The sequence below is a fragment of the Oncorhynchus mykiss genome, chromosome 5 (assembly GCF_057628025.1).
Source record: "Oncorhynchus mykiss isolate SJ-2025 chromosome 5, ASM5762802v1, whole genome shotgun sequence".
NCBI lineage: Eukaryota > Metazoa > Chordata > Actinopteri > Salmoniformes > Salmonidae > Oncorhynchus > Oncorhynchus mykiss.
In genome coordinates, this window is record NC_143026.1 from 81,686,252 (window position 1) to 81,703,992 (window position 17,741).

Genomic DNA, 17,741 nt, shown 5'->3' on the forward strand with positions numbered 1-17,741 from the left:
AGTAGAGTCGGTCTCAAAGGAGATGGCTGGGACGTGAGTGAGCAGGTGGCCCCCAGCCTTCTCCTGGGCCATGGGCGTGGGAGTCTGCAGGACCAGCCCGTGCGTCGCTTGTTGATGTCGAAGGTAAAAGCTAAGAGGATACACACAAACATTGACCATATAATGTAATGTTGTTACATGTAACTAACTAGCTTGACTTGCCACCGTGTGAAACATGTATGCTACCATATGTTACTAAAAAGAGCTGACAATATTATAAAATGTAATCCAGGAGTTTATGTTTGAATTCTGGTTCTCTCACAACACAAGTCACTCAGAAAAGCATCTGTAGGCAGAAGCATGCTACATGTACATTTGGCATTTGAAAAAACTACAGCTGTGCTATGCTACCGAATGCAAAATGTATCTGTATCATAAAAGTGTAGTGCAATATTCCCTTTTCTTGCCACACACACACACACACTCTCTCACTAGGGACAAATGTTTCGGCTCCTTGTCCAGAGAGGTTTGAGCTTTAGAAGAGGATCTGCAGCAAAAGTAGACCTTTACTGCCATCTACAGGTCAAAGGTCAGACTGGCATTCAGTAAAACATAAACATGGGCGATCCACAGAAAATGGAAATGTGTGTGTTTCTGTTTGAGAAGTTAAACCAGTTAATTCCCTTATAACTGAGTGTCCTGCATCATGTATTATTTTATTGGTTGTAAATTAAATACGGTTTATTTTACAGTACATGTATTTTACACTGAATCATTGATATCTGGTCGAATGTTGGTTGTGGGACATAACTGAAGTGTGTGTGTTCAATTAATCACACTGTTTGTGTGTGTGTGGGTGGGGGTGCATGTTCTATACATTATTCAGGACAACATTACTTTGTTTAGCCTACACCGTGACTATGACTGCATAATAAACTAAACTAAATATACTATGTATTTTCTAATCAAATGTGTTAACAGGGCAACACAAAAGAAGACAAAGGCCATCAATTCAATGCAAATATTACTGTATTAAAGTAAATTGTTGTATTAAGCTTGCTTTGAAAACCGTTTGAATGGCTTGGATAGGCCTATGGAGATGGTGGAAAACATCCTGATTAGAAGGGGACGTTTGCGAGGCTTCTCCTGTTGAGAGGTGGAGGGAAGACCCTCTGGGAGTCCAAATGTGTCAGGATGTGCCACTATGTTGGGCGACAGAAGAGAGAGAGTTGACATGCACTTTCATTTAGAAATGATGGTATATTGTATTCTTAGTTTCAACTCATTATTACTTTCACAAATAAATGAGAACCAGAATCTTGAGATTTGGAAACTATAAATAATTTTACATAAGAGATTACCATCGATAATATATAATGTACTGTATATAGGGTTTAATATTTTTGCAATAGCAGCTTTGTACACCAATATCTCAAACAGTAAATGTCCTGCTGTATGGACTTACACATGATCTCTTCAGCAGTAGTCTGGTCTTTGGATTCAGAATGGCGGGAATTCTTCTTGTTTCCCATCATGAATGGCTAAAACAAAAACATGTCAAAACAACTGTCACAGCAGAACAATCTCACGGTAATAACGATCACATCTTACACACCAGCACAACAAGATTTATAAATGGTTTTGGAATTAATGGATGGTTTTACATTTTCTCTAAATAACATTGTTTACTCACATTGACACAATTGTTAACTTAAATAAGTGTGATGTACCTTTAAGTTGAATTTCAGTCTGGCAAGCCTTTGTAGGAAAGACAGCTTCCCTCTGGTAGCCTTCACATCTTCAGCCATGAGAAGAGCTTCTGGCCTGGTGGCTTCGAAAGATGTTCTTGAGGCTGCTCTTGATGCCTCGTTACAACTGTGGAGAAGCTCCTTGCTCAATAACTTCACAAGAATCCTATTGAAAGTGGAGTCCTGAGTCGACACGGCCAGTTGGAGTATTTTCTCTGAGCCAAACTCCTTCAACAGATGTTTGTAGACGGTGCTGTATACTTTGTGACTCTTCAGGTTCTTGGGATAAGCTTGGGTCTCAGAGCAGCCTGACCATGCACAGAAGGCAGCTATAACTTTTGGAATCAGGTCTTGTGACGTGCGTGTGACGTCAGTTGGGTACAGATCAGTTTGGGTTTGTATTTTTGACAGAAGTCTCACCACTAACATGCTGATGAGGCCGGTGAAGTCATCATCACCGACTAAGTTAACAGTGGATGGGGTTGAAAGCGAGGCAACATCCGGGCTGGTTGAATTCTGATCACAAACAATGCTCTGAGGTACACCGAAACAACTGATGGTATCCCTTTCCTCAGCATCTATGTTGGCCTCAAAGCCTTGTGCAGCATTGGAGGTCCCACTTGTTGTCATGCTGATGGCAGAGAAAGATGGCAGAGGGTAGGACTTACCACTCAGTAGACTGCCTATATCAGTTACAGTTCCGGTTGGAGATGACCCTCTGCTTTGTGCATCAGAAACCACAGAGTCCATGACCTGACTTACCATTACTTTGGTAAACAGGCTGACTGTGTCACTAAATGCTGATGTAGAAAAAGAACATGAAATCCTATCTTCAGATACGCTAGCCGGCACACTAACTCCCTGAGCCAAACTCATTGAAGCTGTAGAGGGCACAAGGCTAGGAAGCAAGAGGCGCTTCACAGACTCCTCTGCAAAAAGCTGAACCAGCTTGTAAGCTGTGGGCTTCCCCACCGTCTTGTCATTCCTCTTCAGCTCAGTAAGGACTGTATCGGATGCACTCTTTCCAGCCGCCACTGTCAGAACCAGAGGGGTCAAGTTGCTCTCAGAAATGATGCGGTTGACTTGGTGAGTAAGATCACGTGAGAGAGCACCAATCCTACCCTGAGATATGAGCTCCTCCAGTCTTGCTATTGCAGCTGTTAGATCAGGGTGGAATGCAACCTCCCCTTCTTCCTCTGGATGTACCTCCTTTATGATGGTATCCACTATTGCAGACATGCTTTCCCTGGCATCACACACCAATGTTTTTGGCTTAGTAGATTTGCCCATGTCGATGACTGAGCATCTCACAATGGGCTGAGTAATACTCTCTGGTAAATCAGAAGAGATGGGAGTGCCAGGGAGTGAAAATTCCCACTCTGACTTCTTTGATCTGGCAGATGAGGATGACAACGAGGAGGAAGAACGCTGTGGCGCTTGATAGATCAGTTCCTCACCACATTCACTGCTTACCCTTTCAACATCCTTCAGCATCATTCCAACCACATTCTCTATTTGTGAAAGCGCAGTCACCGTTTGGTCAGATTTTGACAGCTCTTTCTGAATTAAAACCAGAATATGGCTGAGGGTCTTTTTGGCTTGAGCCGTTGTTGCTTTGACTTGATTTTGCCATGTAAAATAATTCATCATCTTTGTCTTCACATTGTGGTAAATAGTCTTTGCAGTTGTCCAGATCTTCTTCTCAGATACTTCCAAACCAGACTGTGAGCCTTTGGGTGTGGCCTCAGTGTACTCTGAGGTTTTCTCATCACTCTGTTGAAGCATAGAGTCTGCCTGCCATAGAGTAGTAGAAGACTCTGTGGGTGGGAAAAGGCTCTTCATGTCATTTGTAATTGATCCAACGATTTCAAAAGCAGTTATATCTGTATGCCTTAAGGAAATTGTTGATTTTGCTGGCAACATCTGAGAATCTGTCTGGCTGGAACTGACTTTGCTGGGAAAGCTACTGACTGATTTGATCAGTATTTTTCGCACTTCGTTGGTAGCGTTCATCTGGAACTCCTCACTGGAGAGTTTCTCAATGACTGAGGCTGGAGTATCTCTTAATCCTTCCAACCATGAAGAACCAGACACAGGCATGTCTTCTAGATAAGACATGACACTGTCCAAAAAGCCACAGACTTCAAGGGAGTTGTAAGAGGAACCCTCTGCAACAGATGATGTGCATTCCAAATCTGCCACCTCTGACCTATACATGGTCACAATCTGGGACAAGACCTCTTTGGTGCAGGGCACCATGTTGGAATCACAGAGAGACAGTAATGGTTGAGAGTTCTCACTTTGGCATTTACGGAGAGAACCAAGTCCTGTTGAGTTGACCACTTGCAGTATTGCCTCACTCTTACTGGTTTCAGGTTGCTCTGGTGTTTTCTCTCCTACAGAGTCAGTTGAATCACATCCATCAGATAAAGAAGATGAACTACGTTCTGATATAGGGGATTCACTCCTACATGGGGAAGGCAAGCTCAGGATTGAAACAGGCAGATCACTGGAGTCAGTATGCTCCAGAAGCACAGCACTGGAGTCAGCTTTTTCCATAAGTTCTTCCCCTTGGACTGGAGCTCCACCCATTCTGAGGAACAATGTCTCCAGCTTTGCCTGAAGTCTCTCGCAGAGTCTACGAGCTGCATGGAAGGGTTTCCAGTTTGTCGTACAGTGTCCCACTTGGGTATCTCTCTGGGTGCTTGTTGGCTGATCTAATTCAGCATACTGCACAATGTCCTTGACATCTTCAACAAAGTTATCAATTATTTGTGATGCCTCAGATTCTACTTTGGTCTGTATGAGCTCAGTGGCCGCAGAATCAAGGATCCTGTCAGATGGGCTAGATGCATTCATCAAGCTTGGAGTGGTACTAAACGAATGAGAAGGTTGAACCATACCAGAGATATCGCTCATTAACCTTCTCACAAGAATTTCACTCACAGCCTTTGAGGCTTTGGTCTTGAACTTCACACTAAACAGAGTGCCAAGATTTTGCATCATTGCTTTGCAAGATGTACATATTATGTTCAGCTCCTCTGGAACAGGAGAGTCTTCAACATCCAGGTGCTCCACTACAAGGTCACTGCCAGATGCCAACATTTTAACTTTCACAGCCACATCTCGAAAAACCTTAGCCAATTCCGGATCTTCTTTTTCCAATTCACCCACCATCTCTGCGATAACAGTCATCACTTCTTCTGTTGCAGGTGGAATGCATGACTCTAATACAGAGGTAGAGCTCTGGTCCTCTGGGGTGGTGTGATCATCAAAACATTTCTGGACCATGTTGACCATTTGTTCAGCGGCCTGGGTACCAGAAGAAATAGGGGAGGACCGCCCTGAAATGGCTCTGCTGATGGTCGCAGAGAGGGCAGAGTTAAGCTGTTCGACCACCACCTTGATAAGACCAACAGTCAGCTCAGGTGGGCAAGAGGACAGGATATTATGATCAGACAGTTGCTCCTGGACACTTTTGATGATTCTGTCCTCTGTCATTCCCAGGAGGACTTTCACTGAGGTCTGGGAACTTTAAAACGAACAAGCAAAGCATGATAATTCCTGTCTTAACTTGGCAAATCGGTCAAGCGTTGTAATTTTAGTATTCTAAATATCTACATGTCCTTTTGATCGCTTTACATGCTCATTCATTTGAATATGCTCAAAGGCTGATACATTACATTTTGTACTACATCAGATAGAGTAAATTGCATTGGCTAACACTGGGATAGATGATCTCGGTGAAATCCATACATGAAAACCTTGAGGGGAACATACCTCTTAGAAGAGGGTGTTAGGGACCTGAGATGTTGAGCCCCTGTGCCGCCCTTATACATTTTCTTCGCCAGATATCTAACTTCCTGGATGAGCTCCAGTCTTTCCTGATCAAAGGCAGCAAAGGATCTTGCACTGCCACCCCTCTTGGGTGAGTCAGTGTCGTCGTCAGCAAAGTCCTTTACCCCAAGTACGCGGGCCAGGGCTGGCAGCAGGATCTGCAGGGTGGTCTGTGCGATGAAGGTTACAATTGTCTTGCACAATTTGGCAAGCTGTTCCTTCGTCATCTGTTTTGAACAAACAGAACAAAAACAGTCTTTTCAATGGAACTGTGATGTAAAGTATTCTAGATCGAACAGAATGCATTTGATCAACATTGTTATTCTTGTCTGTGACTGAATTCAAAGTTTGATGAAGTCTGACAGAGAACATGAATAACAGAATATGACTTGATGGCTAATCTCTGAATTCAACAGATCATTGACACATCAAAGGTCAAAGGCAGGTAGGGAAACTTACAGGGTTTTTTAGTCCTTTGTAGATCACTTGCCACTGCCTAGACAATTTAAAATAAGTGTTTTAGTTAGTGTTTAGTTCCCACTGCACAATATTTCATAAATGTTGAACATTACAGAAAAACTTTTAACATACTCATCAGTAAGATTGCGCAGGAATGAGATGAGGATTGGGTAGGAGTATTCCATCTCATCCTTGTTGCCTGGGCCGAATGCAGCCTTAACAGCTTTCTTCTCCAGGAGCTCAATTACAGATCCTCTATCCAGGTGTTTATTCCTGGAGACTAAAGATGTGATTGCCGTAGAGGAAGTAGAAACAAAATTAAAGAGAAATCAGACATTTTATCTCTTAATACTCTGATTTCATTGTTTAAGGGTTTTAGAATAGGCCTATTTGAATAAAGCTATCTATGTGACCTTTCTTACTGATTACAGTAGACTACAGTTTCATTGAAAATGGATAATACAACCTCACATCACAGACAGAAGAGAGAAACAATGTAGTACTACAGAGGTAAATCTCTGACCTGCATCATTGTCAGTGCCCAGCTTCCTTGACTTCTTGCCACTCCTCTTACTTTTTGCCTAGGATAGAACAGAACAGATTCCAGAGCTCAAATGATGGCAGACATGTAACACCAGGGCCCGTATACATAAAGTTCATCAGATAAGGTGTGGGCTCAACCTTGCCCAAATAATTGTATTCATTATGATCTCAAATGCAAAACTGATCCTAGATAAGCACTCCTACTCTGAGACAATTTATGAATAGGCTATGGGCCAGGTCAAAGCAGCTCTTAAAACACGTTTTGAAAACAGTTACTACGTATGTTGTTATCTGACATATATAGATATCTATGGTATGGCTGCTATCAGGTACAGAGTGTAACCCAGTAGGCCTATTATGTGCTCTGTCACTACTGCTATCTTACCTTCCTTCCCTTCTTGGCCTCCTCTTTGGGCGTGGCCACCGGTTCTTCCTCAACAACTTCCTTTCCTTCCCTCTGAGGATCACCATCCTCCCTCTGTGCTACCTGAAGGACAGACATTCCAATAAGTAATAATATGTCAATGTCAGAGTAGATCTGTGCAGAGGACATCATAAATAGAGCTACAGCCATATCAGAGCTAAGCTGGTGACTTTATAAAGAATGGTACATTTGCTTTACAATATGTTATAGCTTTTTACAAGAAATATCCGCTTATATTGCTTTACCCTTTTTTACTTTCCCCCCAATATTGTATGAAGTAATTTAGCTTACCTTTTCTTCATCCATTCAAGCTATTTTATATCTCAAAAAGCATGTCCTTGTCTGTGTTGGTTACATTCAAGTTGAGTTCAGGTCGAGAGTGAGGACAATATTGCAGGCAGGGACTGTAATTTAGGGCTACATGCTACGTCATGGAACGTTAGACCTTTATGACATCACAAATAGTATTTTTTAGGAAGAGCGCGGGAAAGGTTACTTGCCCACTCAGTAGGACTAGCTAATATTGACAGAAATTTCCCCGTCAAACGTTTTCGATTGCCTACCCCTACGCCTTCCATCGAACATGGTCCTGCCTTTGCAATATTGTCTCTCTTGTGGATTTACTTACGTATGACATGTAGGCTTACTGTGTCGGATCAAGTTGATTGATCTGTCCTAGTCAGCCTTAGGTTGAACCCAAAATCTTCTGGGAAATATTTGTTAATAATATTCATTTCAATGTCGTTTTATTCTTTGATTTAGTCCCAATCCAATCCTATTGTTGGCTGCCAATCCCCACCAAATATGTCATTGTAGGACATACTGTAGCGGGAGAAAGTGAGAGCTGCAACGCGGACGCGTTCGGTGGCTCCTTCAGTGCAGAGGCAAGCGCGTATGCCAGTGCCACTAAAGCCCGGGCTTGTGAGGCAGTAGTCTACAACGCTGACAGGCAACACCTTGTCATTTTATTAACTCACTAGAATTACATTGTCTTCTTCATTCATTTCGATTGCACTTCCTTTCGTGGTGAAATTAGTTTTGATTACTATTAACTTTAATCTACAGAGTTTAAGTGTTTATGTTGCCCACGTCATCATGTGATGCTGTGAGCAAACAATTTATGCCCAGCCTTCCTAGATAGGCCTGGCCTGCATAACACTATGAATCTGGGAAAACATAACACTTAAAAAAAAGTTTTACAGTGCAAAAATAGCGTAGGCCTACTTGTGTACTATTCAAATCCACACTAAAGCCACACCTCTTCACACAGACGTACCCAGATTCTGTTGTTTTAGCTTTAACCTCTGTTAAATTCACTTCCCTGGTTAATCTGTCATCATGTTTCGTGTTCTCCATGGTTAATCTGTCTCTATGTTTAGTGCACTTTAATATAGCCTGTTTACTTATTTGAATGTTTGATTATATTTATTTTTATCCTGCAGATTTTGTTGTGGATTTAAATTGACTTTGGGTGTCTTGAAAATCACTTAAAATAGCACTGTTGGGGATCACGTGACCCTTGGGCGAGATGGCCGCATGAACTAAGAGCTCCGCACAAGTAGTTTCCAATTCCTAATCTTACCTGCACTCCAAGTTCAAACTCATTTAGCTTTAGTAAGAAAAAGTCATGGCGGCGACACTATGGGTGACATTTTTACCCGGACTCGAGTATTAGCGACGGAAAAAGCCTCCAAGAAGAAGCTAGCTTCAGAAAAAACTAGCGCCATTAGCCAGGAGCAAGAGAACCCGCTCCCCCACGAGGCACAACGAATGCCAACCTCGCACTCTATCGAAGACATCCTTTGAGTTGAGATCCCAACGTACAGAACTAAACACTAAATTAGATGCCATTAACTCTCAGCTCAGTGCGATAGGGGGCAAGGTGACAATCCTGGAAAACGCTTTGCCTGACATCAACAACAAGATGTCCAGGCGCCCCGCGTTTATGGTTGAGGCAGAGGGGCGAATCCTATCCATGGAAAACTTATTGACAGATGCCATGGAAACAATAGCATATGCTAAAAAGAAAATCGAGCATCTGGAAGAGAAAACAGAGGACCTGGAAAACAGGGGGCGAAGGAATAATTGTGTTCTATTCAATCTGGGCGAAAAAGAAGAGGGAAACATGCCACTGATCCGCTACCTGCAAGACAAACTTCCCGAGTGGCTCCACATGTCCACCGACAGGCCCATAGAACTCGAGAGAGCTCACCGAGCACTGAGGCCCCCACCAGCAGCCAGACAACCACCGCGCCCAATCACCATACGTTTCCTGAGATTCACCGACAAGGAACGAGTCCTACAGGCGGCGAAAAACAACACCATCACAGTGGGAAACGCCAAACTCGCTTTACACCAGGACCTGTCAGCTGGAATACGCCGAAAGCGCCGAGAATTTGACGAAGTGAAGAAATACTCCATTGACCGAGGCATCTTCAGGGGATTCAAATACCCAAACGAGCTCAGGATTCTTCACCAAGGAGCCTTGCGACACTTCAAAACTCCCGAAGAGGCAAAACGTTTTTTGAAAGACAATCCTGGCCAATGAGAAACAGACCAATGACTAAATGCGATTAATGCCATTACTAAAGGAGGTAAGACGACATATAGCCGATATCCAGAGACCCACCCCCTAAAGGTCATTATAGCAGTCCAATTTATATTTATTTTCCTTTAACTGAGAGTGATGGGTTTTATAGCCTAACCTAGGCCTACTAATGTTTCAGCCTACTTTTATTTCCCTGTTTTTTTTGTTGTTGTTGCTATTATTACTTGGGGTTCCCTATGTCCCTCGGGGGAGGTATATGTAGGCTTGGCTATTGATTTTTATTTTTCTCCCCTCTTTTACTGTGGTCTGGACGAGGGCAACTATGTTATTTACTCAATGCGGGGTGGAGAGGATGAGGCATTTCTTTGGTGGGGAGACGTTGTGCGTTGCTAACTGTTCCCGGTTAATAGATCCAACTGGATGTGTCGAGTTGTTTGGGAACTCGGCTGGGGTGTTCAGAGATTATTATTTTATGTACACCATTTATTTTCCTTTTATGTGAACGCAGCTGTAATTACTATCCATTTTTACCCAGCGATGACTTGCACTAAAGTTCGATTACTGCTCGATGACGATGACTAGTACCTTGAATCTATTGACATGGAACTGCCATGGTCTAGGGCATGCAATAAAACGAAAAAAGATACTATGTGCTCTAAAAAAGGAAAAAGCAGACATCGCTTGTAAGGGCGTTCGTCTGTAGGAGGAAGAGAAGCGGACCAAAGCGCAGCGTGGTGGTTATTCATGTTTTAATAAATCACTACACATGAACAAACTAACAAAAACAAGAAATGTGAAAACGCAAAACAGTCCTATCCTGTGACAAACACAGTGACAGGAACAATCACCCACAAACACACAGTGAAACCCAGGCTACCTAAGTATGATTCTCAATCAGAGACAACTAATGACACCTGCCTCTGATTGAGAACCATACTAGGCCGAAAACATAGAAATGCCCCAAAACATAGAAAAACAAACATAGACTGCCCACCCAACTCACGCCCTGACCATACTAAATAAATACAAAACAGAAATAGAGGTCAGAACGTGACAGTACCCCCCCCCCCCAAAGGTGCGGACTCCGGCCGCAAAACCTTGACCTATAGGGGAGGGTCTGGGTGGGCGTCTGTCCGCGGTGGCGGCTCTGGCGCGGGACGCGGACCCCACTTCACCATTGTCTTAGTCCACCTTATTGTCCGCCTCCCTGGCTTACTCACCATGGCCACCCCTCTCAATGACCCCACTGGACAGAGGGGCTGCTCGGGACAGAGGGGCAGCTCGGGACAGAGGTGAAGCAGCTGCTCGGGACAGAGGGACAACTGCTCGGGCGGCCCCTGGCTGACTGACGGCACTGGCGGCCCCTGGCTTACTGGCGGCCCCTGGCTGACTGGCGGCACTGGCGGCCCCTGGCTGACTGGCGGCCCCTGGCTGACTGGCGGCACTGGCGGCCCCTGGCTGACTGGCGGCCCCTGGCTGACTGGCGGCACTGGCGGCCCCTGGCTGACGGGCGGCACTGGCGGCCCCTGGCTGACGGGCGGCCCCTGGCTGACGGGCGGCACTGGCGGCCCCTGGCTGACGGGCGGCACTGGCGGCTCCTGGCTGACGGGCGGCACTGGCGGCTCCTGGCAGACGGGCGGCACTGGCGGCTCCTGGCAGACGGGCGGCACTGGCGGCTCCTGGCAGACGGGCGGCACTGGCGGCTCCTGGCAGACGGGCGGCACTGGCGGCTCCTGGCAGACGGGCGGCGTTAGCGGCGCTGGGCAGACGGACGGCGCTGGCGCCGCTGGGCAGACGGGAAGCTCAGCTGGCGCTGGGCAGACGGGAAGCTCAGCTGGCGCTGGGCAGACGGGAAGCTCCGGCAACGCTGGAGAAGAGGAAGGCCCTGGTAGCGCCGGAGAGGCTCCGGCAGCGGCGCCGGACAGGCGGGAGGCTCCGGCAGCGGCGCCGGACAGGCGGGAGGCTCCGGCAGCGGCGCCGGACAGGCGGGAGGCTCCGGCAGCGGCGCCGGACAGGCGGGAGGCTCCGGCAGCGGCGCCGGACAGGCGGGAGGCTCCGGCAGCGGCGCCGGACAGGCGGGAGGCTCCGGCAGAGGCGCCGGACAGGCGGGAGGCTCCGGCAGAGGCGCCGGACAGGCGGGAGGCTCCGGCAGAGGCGCCGGACAGGCGGGAGAGCTGACCCCGGTGCCATTAAATCCCTGACACGCTCCGTCGGGCGAATGTCGTGCCTCATGCACCAAACCAGCAAGTCCCTCATATCACTCTCCTCCAATTTCCCCATTAACTCCTTCACAGTCTCTGCTTCGCTCACCTCCAACACCAGCTCTGGTTCTGAGCTCCTCCTTGGCTCCTCACGATAAACGGGGGGAGTTGGCTCAGGTCTGACTCCTGACTCTGCCACACTCCCCCTGTGCCCCCCCCCAAGAAATTTTTGGGGGTGACTCTCGGGCTTCCATCCGCTCTGCCGTGCTAGTTCCTCATAATGCCGCCTCTCTGCTTTTGCTGCCTCCAGCTCGGCCTTGGGGCGGCAATATTCTCCTGGCTCTGCCCAGGGTCCTTTCCCGTCTAGAATCTCCTCCCAAGTCCATCTCTCCAAGTAGTGCAGCCTCTCCCACTGCTGATTTTGCTGCTGCTGCTGTTGCTCCTCCTGCTGCTGCTTTTGCTGCTGCTGCTGTTGCTCCTGCTGCACCAGTCGCTTCTCCTGCTGCTGCTGTTGCTGCTGCCTCTGTTTACCACGCCGCTTGGTCCTTGGTAGGTGGGTGATTCTGTAAGGGCGTTCGTCTGTAGGAGGAAGAGAAGCGGACCAAAGCGCAGCGTGGTGGTTATTCATGTTTTAATAAATCACTACACATGAACAAACTAACAAAAACAAGAAATGTGAAACCGCAAAACAGTCCTATCCTGTGACAACAAACACAGTGACAGGAACAATCACCCACAAACACACAGTGAAACCCAGGCTACCTAAGTATGATTCTCAATCAGAGACAACTAATGACACCTGCCTCTGATTGAGAACCATACTAGGCCGAAAACATAGAAATGCCCCAAAACATAGAAAAACAAACATAGACTGCCCACCCAACTCACGCCCTGACCATACTAAATAAATACAAAACAACAGAAATAGAGGTCAGAACGTGACATCGCTATTACAAGAGACACACTTCTGTGATGCTGAACATGCCAAACTCCGCAGAGCTTGGGTGGGACAGGTGTATTTCTCATCTTTCAAATCAAACAGTAGAGGCACAGCCATACTTATCCATAAAAATGTTCCATTCATAATTTACAAAAACATATCTGATCCGGAGGGGAGATTTATTTTGATAACTGGGTCACTATATGGTCAACCAATTACTATATTAAACATATACGCCCCTAACACAGATACTCCTGCCTTCATGTCAAAAATTATAACCCTGTTCAATGAGCATTGTGTCTCCTTTGGCGTGGTGGCCGGAGATTTTAATTGTACCCTTAACCCAACCCTAGACAAATCATCTCAAGTCCCCACCACAAATCCTAGATCTGCAAAGATGTTGAACTCTCTTACTAAAGAGATGGGACTGATAGATATCTGGAGAGAGACTAATAGCTCATCTATGGACTATACATACTACTCTAATGTCCATAACACCTACTCCCGTATAGATTACATTTTTATCCCAAAGAGTTTCATAAATTCAGCCACTTGTACAATCGGACCCATAGCACTTTCAGATCACGCCTTTGTCCACTTCCGCTTTGACCTCTGCAAAAACATCCCGAGGTCAAAGAGCTGGAAATTCAACACCTCCATGCTATCAAACGAAGCGTTCCATACATTGGTAACTACATGGATAGACAACTACACACAAGACAATAAAGATTATCCTGTTTCTCTGGCCACAATGTGGGACGATGCTAAAGCCACACTAAGAGGTCATCTAATTGCATATGCTTCCTCTAAGAAAAAAGCAATGGAAGCACACAGGCTAGATCTTGAGAGGGAGCTGGAATGCTGTGAAAAAATACATAAACAATCCCTAGACAGCACCTCCTGGAGTCATCTTAAAGCATCCAAAGCCAAACTGAATTTGGACTACACTCGGGAGATAAAAAAAAAAAGTTTTCTTTACTAAACAGAAATACCATGAGTATAGCAATAGGCCCAGTAGATTGCTTGCTTACCAATTAAGAAAGGAGCAGTCAGAGCGCACAATCATGGCTATCCGAACAGCAGAGGACGAGGTCACATATGACCCAAAAAAGATCCATTTAACTTTTCATGATTTTTACTGCAAACTATATACCTCTGAGAGAAAACACACGGAGGCAGAACTCCACTCTTTCCTAGAGGGAATCTCGCTACCTAAACTATCAGAGACCGACCAAGAAGATCTCAACTCCCCCTTCACTCCTGAGGAGATCCTGGAGGCAATTACCTCCATACCACCTAATAAGTCCCCAGGCCCAGATGGATTCCCCAGAGAGTTCTACAAAGCTTTTTGGCCCCAGCTCAGCCCTATCTTCATGCCAATGCTGGAGGATTTTTGCAAAAACTGAGTTCTCCCAGACTCAATGCACACAACTCGCATTACAGTGTTGCTAAAAAAAGACAAGGACCCCTTATCCTGCTCGTCCTTCCGGCCCATAAGCTTGTTGGATTTCGGCTATAAAATAATTACCAAATTGCTCTCCAAAAGACTTAACACTCTTCTTCCCAAAATAATAAAAGCGGACCAAACTGGATTTATTAGAGACAGATACTCTTCTGATAACATTCGGCGCCTTTTTGATATTATTGATCAAGTAAACGCACAGAAGACCCCTGTCCTACTGGCTTCACTGGATGCTGAGAAGGCGTTTGACAGGATGGAGTGGAGCTTTCTGTTTTCAGTCTTAGAAAAGTTCAATATGGGCCCAAATGTTATTAAATGGATCAAATCACTATACTCTCATCCAAATGCCATAGTGACTACTAATGGACTGAACTCTGACAGATTCCCTCTGGAACGGGGCACAAGACAAGGGTGCTCGCTGTCCCCGCTGCTCTACTTGTTGGGGGCGGAGCCTCTGGCAGAGCTGATAAGGAGCAATCCAAGTATTATGGGTGTTTCTGCAGGTGGCCTGCAGCACAAGATTTCGCTTTACGCGGATGATGTCTTGCTCTACATATCCAACCCTGAGAAATCCCTCCCTCTCATTTTAGACACAATTGCTCAGTATGGCAAGTTTTCAGGTTATAAGATCAATTTTAACAAATCCACTGCCTGCCCTCTCAATATTACTCTCACCAGCTCTATGAAGACACTTTGTCCTTTCCAATGGAAAACACAGGGGTTTCAATACCTCGGGATCTTCATAACACCAGATCTGAATAGCCTTTTTAAGGAAAATTATCTTCCACTCCTGGACCGAATCAAGAACGATCTCCAAACCTGGATCTCCCTCCCAATTAGCTTAGTAGGAAGAATTAATGTAATCCGTATGAACGTCCTCCCTAGACTGAACTACTTATTTCAGATGCTCCCATGCTATCTCCCAGTAGGTTCCTTTTTCAAAACAACTAACCAAAGCATCACCAAATTTATATGGGGCAATAAAAAACCTAGGATCAAGTTTTCCACTCTATCGAAACCTGAATCTAAGGGTGGTCTTGCCCTTCCCTCCCTTCAATTGTACTACTGGTCTGCCCAAATCCGCAACATGCTAACATGGATCACAAACAGACAAGAGTCAACGTGGATTCAGATAGAAGCCCAATCCTGTGGTTCATTGCCCTTAAGCTCAATTAAATTCATTAATAACTTTAGTGAAGTGGGCAACATAGCCAAAACCTTTGTGATTTACAGCACCCTACTAGCGTGGAGGGACTGTAAGAAATACCTGGGCATTTCCTCCCAAATATGTTCTCACTCGCCTATAGTGGGCAACCCAGACTTGCCAAAAGCCCTGAGGGAGGCCAACTTTAATCTTTGGCATACTCTATGAATCAGGACCTTTTCAGACCTATTTCATCAGAAAACCACTACACTGAAATCCTTTCAAGAGCTCTGCAGTGAATTCGATGTGCCAAGATCCCATTTTTTCAAATATCTTCCAAATTAGACATGTAATTTCCTCATTTACCTCCGAGAGGAGGTTTAGAACTCAGTTGAATGAAGTTGAAACCCTTCTTGTCACAGCACAATCCATTAAAGGCAAAATATCTTACATCTATAGACTCCTTTCTGAGAAAGGAAGCTCCTCCTTTACTCCTTTGAAAATAATCTGGGAAAAGGACCTTGGTCTGACTATCAGTGATGAGTTATGGGCGGAGGTTTGCGACAGGGTATACTGCTCCTCTACCAGTGTAAAAATGAAATAATCTAATTACAAATTTTTGTACAAATGTTATTATACTCCTTTGAGACTCCATAGAATGAAAACAGATATGTCTCCTAACTGTAAAAGATGTACCTCTGAAAGTGGAACCTAAATGCATGTATTTTGGAGCTGTAGGGAGATTGCCAGATTCTGGCAATCTACATACTGCTGCACAGAAAATACTAGAGGTACTGTTTGATATGACCCCGTGTATCTATCTTCTTAATGCCCAGCAGGACTTTGTTCTTGATCCTGACAGAGAAAATTTGCTTATGACTATTACATACTTTGCTAAGAAATGTATTATTCTATTGTGGGCCTCAAATACCCCGCCTACATTTAAAATGTGGATTGACCAGATTGTTGACTTTCTACCTCTTGAAAAGCTCACTTATGACCTCCACAAGAGACAGCCCAAGTTTGATAGACTCTGGTCTTCACTATTCAACTATATTTCAAACTGGACAGAGTGAACGGGTTGACTAGGGAAATGCGCAGATACATGTTGTGTAAGGTACTGTAAAACCTAAAAACGAATTATTGGCCCGTCGTCTCAGCGAATGCTTGAAATAGCTGATAAGAACCTTGATAGTGCTGCTGCAAGTGTTAAATGTTTTGTTTGTGTGTTTTCATTTTAATTTCGTTTTTGAGTACGTGTGCACCAAGGAAAATAAATGCTTTTATTTGACTTTATCATTCATTTTAATTGTATTTTTATTTTTTCATATGTATTATTATTTTTTGACTTTTTCTTTTTTTAAAGCCTGTGAATGTGGAATGTGTTTTGTTGGTTGATTGAAAAACAAGAACTTTAATAAAACTTTAAATTGAAAAAAAAAAAAAATAGCACTGTTGTTCTAATCGTCAGATCGCAGGTATTCTGATCTTCACTGTCCATGGTGCTGAATCTGGCTGGGTAGATTAGTTTGAATGCTGAAAAGTTGTTTGCCTACATTTAAAGGCCCTGTGAAGTCAAAATAATTAGATTTCATATTGTACAACAGCTGATGAAACTAACACTGTAAATGTGTTTTACAAAAATGTGATCGGGGTTGCTTCCTGATAGTTCTGGTTGAAAATACGGAGCATGTTCCTCTGCCCAGGCCTTGCTGACACTTGCCAGATCTTACACTGCCTGGATAGGTATTTTGTGTGTCAGCTAACCACATCATATGTTATAGCAATCTCTCAGTCGATGACACAATGGATGACTTGGCACACAACCATTGGTTGATGCATGCAACACCTGAGCAGGGACACATTCTTTTCACAGCACTTCAATGCAAAGTAATTTTAGTAGAAGGTTTGGAGAGCATTTTCACTAACCCTAACCCTTTTCCTAACCTTAACCTCAGTTTCCTAACCTGCTACGAAAAATTCACTTCGATATTGAAGTGCCATGAAAAAAGAGTTTCTCACATCTATACAGCACCTTCTAATCAGCAGGTTTGCATGGGCGAGAGTTTTGGCTTTCCATGGCGACATCACCATGTGTAAATTGGTTTATAGACCAACGACAAAGAGAGTGCCAATAACAGCTAGTTTTAATTTCCCCTCCACACTGACCACTCCCAGACAGTCCTAGCAAAATTATTGCTTGAGAAAGTTTTTTTTGCAAAAAATACATTTTTGACCATTTTCATCGTAATCTATTACAGTAAGGTACTTAATTGTTACCCAGAAATGATTTGATATTGATATAAAAACGTCTGCTTTGGGCCTTAAAAAGATATGTGCACTACATACTCAGAAATCACATATATTGACATTTTAGAATGTATTTTATCAAGAAAGTAAGTTATACATGTCTTTTTTAATCTTACTCTTAGTTGCAAATAATTAATTTGGCTGTG

At 44.5% G+C, this 17,741-nt stretch overlaps 1 protein-coding gene across 1 annotated transcript; it reads right to left on the reverse strand.

Annotated features, from left to right (window-relative positions):
* Positions 1–990: 990 nt before the first annotated feature.
* On the reverse strand, positions 991–7,260 carry LOC118944703 (uncharacterized). The gene is made up of 8 exons (XM_090236111.1): positions 6,952–7,260; positions 6,547–6,604; positions 6,156–6,303; positions 6,024–6,060; positions 5,508–5,791; positions 1,710–5,259; positions 1,445–1,520; positions 991–1,181 (listed from the first exon to the last, which is right to left on the reverse strand). Exons 1-8 carry the CDS (start codon positions 7,138–7,140, stop codon positions 1,030–1,032), a joined length of 4,494 nt encoding a protein of 1,497 aa, XP_090092237.1. The 5' UTR covers positions 7,141–7,260; the 3' UTR covers positions 991–1,029.
* Positions 7,261–17,741: the final 10,481 nt, after the last annotated feature.